At 38.4% G+C, this 3,522-nt stretch overlaps 1 protein-coding gene across 1 annotated transcript; it reads right to left on the bottom strand.

The window, feature by feature from the left end:
• Positions 1 to 2,141: 2,141 nt before the first annotated feature.
• LOC140615428 (olfactory receptor 2D3-like) lies at positions 2,142 to 3,065 on the bottom strand. Its single transcript, XM_072795286.1, has one exon. It carries the CDS (start codon positions 3,063 to 3,065, stop codon positions 2,142 to 2,144), a length of 924 nt encoding a protein of 307 aa, XP_072651387.1.
• Positions 3,066 to 3,522: the final 457 nt, after the last annotated feature.

Below are 3,522 nucleotides of genomic sequence, written 5' to 3'. Positions count from 1 at the left end.
TATTTATAACATAACTTCTCAAAGACTCTGTAGTGCAAGACCAGTTTTTGTTTCCTTATATATGATCATGCTAGTACGCACTGAAATAACTCATGCAGGCCTAGTGAATCTATTATTGCACACATTTATTCTCCCATGCAGAATCATTCTGCACACAATGCATTCAATTCAGCAAGAATGTCATGACATGGAGTGAACAGCATTAGATACTCAAGACAGACCATGGACATTGAACCTGGAGCAGCCAGACTTCAATGTGGCAAGCTTGATTTTCATCAAAGTCTTCTCATTTCCTCTGGATCTGCCATTTTTCATCCATAATTACTTTGTCTATAGATGGTCGTGAAGTGAGAGCAGAACTCCATGTTGAAATTGCTCCTGGTAAAAGATACAATTTTCCATATTCTTCCCATTGTGTGAAAAAAGAGTTTGGCTGTGGTTAACAGCACTGTTTTCCATATGACAAGAATCCCTACTAACAACTCCATGGCAGATGGTGTGGGACAGTCAGAGGATATTTGTAAGTCTGGGAAATGAAGTACAAAGTAATGGTATATGTTTATGTCATAGGATTTCTGCTGGGAAAAATAGACAATCATGAAGGAGAAATGGGCAGAACTTGGTGGTCGCCAGATATGTTTTTTCTGTGAGATATGGCTCACAGGCCCTGCAATCAGGGATGAAAATTGGTAGTGTTTCCACATGCCAGTGAAGTATTGGGTCAATTTTACTTAATACCTGCAGTTAGAGCTTTAGCTGAGAGTAGAGGACAATAGTGGATTTTCTTCCAAGGGAGGGGCAGTGTGCATGCTGAACATCAGTGAATAGCTACAAGTATCACCAGTGGTCCTTCTGCTATAAGAGGTTGTAATAGTTGTTTTAAAAAAAGGCTAAAGGTATTATGCTGAGTGAAATAAGTCAATCGGAGAAGGACAAACATTATATGGTTTCATTCATTTGGGGAATATAAATAATAGTGAAAGGGAATAGAAGGGAAGGGAGAAGGAAAGGGTAGGAAATATCAGAAAGGGAGACAGAACATGAAGACTCCTAACTCTGGGAAACGAAGTAGGGGTGGTGGAAGGGGAGGAGGGCAGAGGGTGGGGGTGAATGGGTGATGGGCACTGAGGGGGGCACTTGACGGGATGAGCACTGGGTGTTATTCTGTATGTTGGCAAATTGAACACCAATAAAAAATAAATTTATTATAAAAAAAAGGCTAAAGGAGCCATTTAATCCCACAGAACAATCTACATCTTCTGGGATAGCTTCTAATATGTCAGCCATCCTTTTCCACATCCCCAAAAGGATAACTTAATGGGTACTGGCACAATGAAACCTGCAGAAGAGGGAAGAGCATGTCTGAGGGACAGTTGTGGTATATTGGTGTCACAGACATTTCTGATGTAGACACATTGCTTCTTAATTCTAGTTCCTTCAACCCAGCAATTGTCCTTGAAGGGAAGGAGTGTGTGATATATGAAAGATGTTTGTTGGAATATGAGATCTCAGACATTATTGTCTAGGCCTGTAGCTCCTCCATATATAATTGAATTGACTACAGCAGTATTTTGAGAATCTGCAGCAAACCAACATATCCCTCCCACAAAACAAAACAAAAACAGGGTTCTATTTCAGAGCTTTAAGGTAAAACAATTTTGATATTTTTCTCACAGGAAATTGCAGAGTCTAGCATATTGACAGGATTCTAAGATCTGTCCATGGCTGTAGATGATGTTAGTGTGGGATGAGGCTGATAAGAGGCTATGGAGCTTAGAACCAAAAGGTACTATCTCTGGGCAAAAATGGATTAGTGAACCAGTAATGGAGTATAAATGAAGATCCTGTTTGATATATAAAAAGACTTATATTAACATATAACTTATATTATAATATGTAATATAATAGCAAAAATGCTGCTATGAGGTAAACAAGCTATAATCACAGAGAAGAAGCTTGAGCAAGATGCAGCTTTATAAACTTGAAAACATCCTAGGTACAAAAGTACATATATGGCCCTTATTGATGTATCAGCCTATAGATAGTTCAGAGAAAAAGCTATTAAAAATGTTGAAATGGTTTGGAATGTCTTCATTCCCACAGTAGTATATCTATATAAAGATTGTTGCCTCTGAGAAGGCCTATCTTCCAAATACTTTCCTAAATGCCTTCTTCACATCCTTGTTTCTCAGGCTATAAATGAATGGGTTCATCATGGATGTTATGACTGAATAGAACACAGAGATCACCTTATCCCCTTCATTTATTTTCTTGGAATTTGGACGCATGTAGGTAAATATTGTTGAGCCATAGAAGAAGACAACAACGATGAGATGAGAACCACAGGTAGAAAAGACCTTGAGCCTCCCCTCACCTGACTGTATCTGAATCACAGTAGAGATAATATTCCAATAGGAGAAAAGGATGAGGGAGACAGGACCAAGGAGAATTACTACACCCATGGCAAAGATGGCCATCTCAGCTCTGTAGGTTTCTTCTGAAGCCAACTTCAAGAGTGCAGGAGGTTCACAAAAATAATGATTAATTATGTTCTGCCCATGGTATGAGAGACATAAAGTAAATGATGTGTCTACTAGAGACACAAATATTCCAGTGGCCCAGGACCCTATGGTCAGCTGTACACACACCTTCTGGGTCATGAGGGTGGAGTAGTGAAGGGGCTTGCAGACAGCCACATAGCGATCATAGGACATCACTGCTAGGAGGGAACTTTCTGTACACCCAGCTACTAGGAAAAAAATCATCTGAATTGAACATCCAGCAAAGGAAATGGTCTTTCTTATTACCAGCAAATGGAATAACATCTGGGGGATGATCGTTGTAGAGAAGCAGAGATCAGTAAATGACAGGTTTTTAAGGAAGAAGTACATTGGTGTATGAAGTCGAGAGTCAATATGAATTAGCACTATGATGATAAGATTCCCAAACAGAGTTAGTAGGTAGATGATGAGAAACACCACAAACAGTAGGATCTGGATCTGCCAATCTGAAGAAAGGCCCAGCAAAATAAATTCAGTCAGATAAGTTCGGTTTTCTGTGCCCATTGATGTTTATTTCTATTTATACAGTAGCATAAATAGAGCAATCAGAAGTTGACATGATGGGAAACCAAATCCTGAAAGTGAAAACCTCATTGGAAGAACAAACATATTTTCTTGGAAGCATTTAAGACACTTGATTTTCTAAAATTTCCACCCATAATTTTTATTGAAGTTATTTGAAAAAAGATGCTGACATATTATATGGATTTGAAAAAAATAGGAAGAACTCTGCTTTTAATAGAAAGCCCAGGTTTTTCTTTCTTCCCATTTACTTTTCAGTCAGCAGATTTTGACTTTCATTTCATCAAGGAACAGAACCAATAATTATCTTTTCCTTTGTGTTTCCAAGGGATCCTTTATCATCCTTACAAGTAGGAAGGGAATGTTAAGAAACCCTTTAGATCACATGATAATCCATAGTCCTTCTCCTTTTCTAAATTCTTTACTGGATCAGAGAATC

Source organism: Canis lupus, chromosome 23 (genome assembly GCF_048164855.1).
Source record: "Canis lupus baileyi chromosome 23, mCanLup2.hap1, whole genome shotgun sequence".
Lineage (NCBI taxonomy): Eukaryota > Metazoa > Chordata > Mammalia > Carnivora > Canidae > Canis > Canis lupus.
The sequence above is the reverse complement of the archived record's forward strand: the minus strand, read 5'-3'. Positions and strand labels throughout refer to the sequence as shown.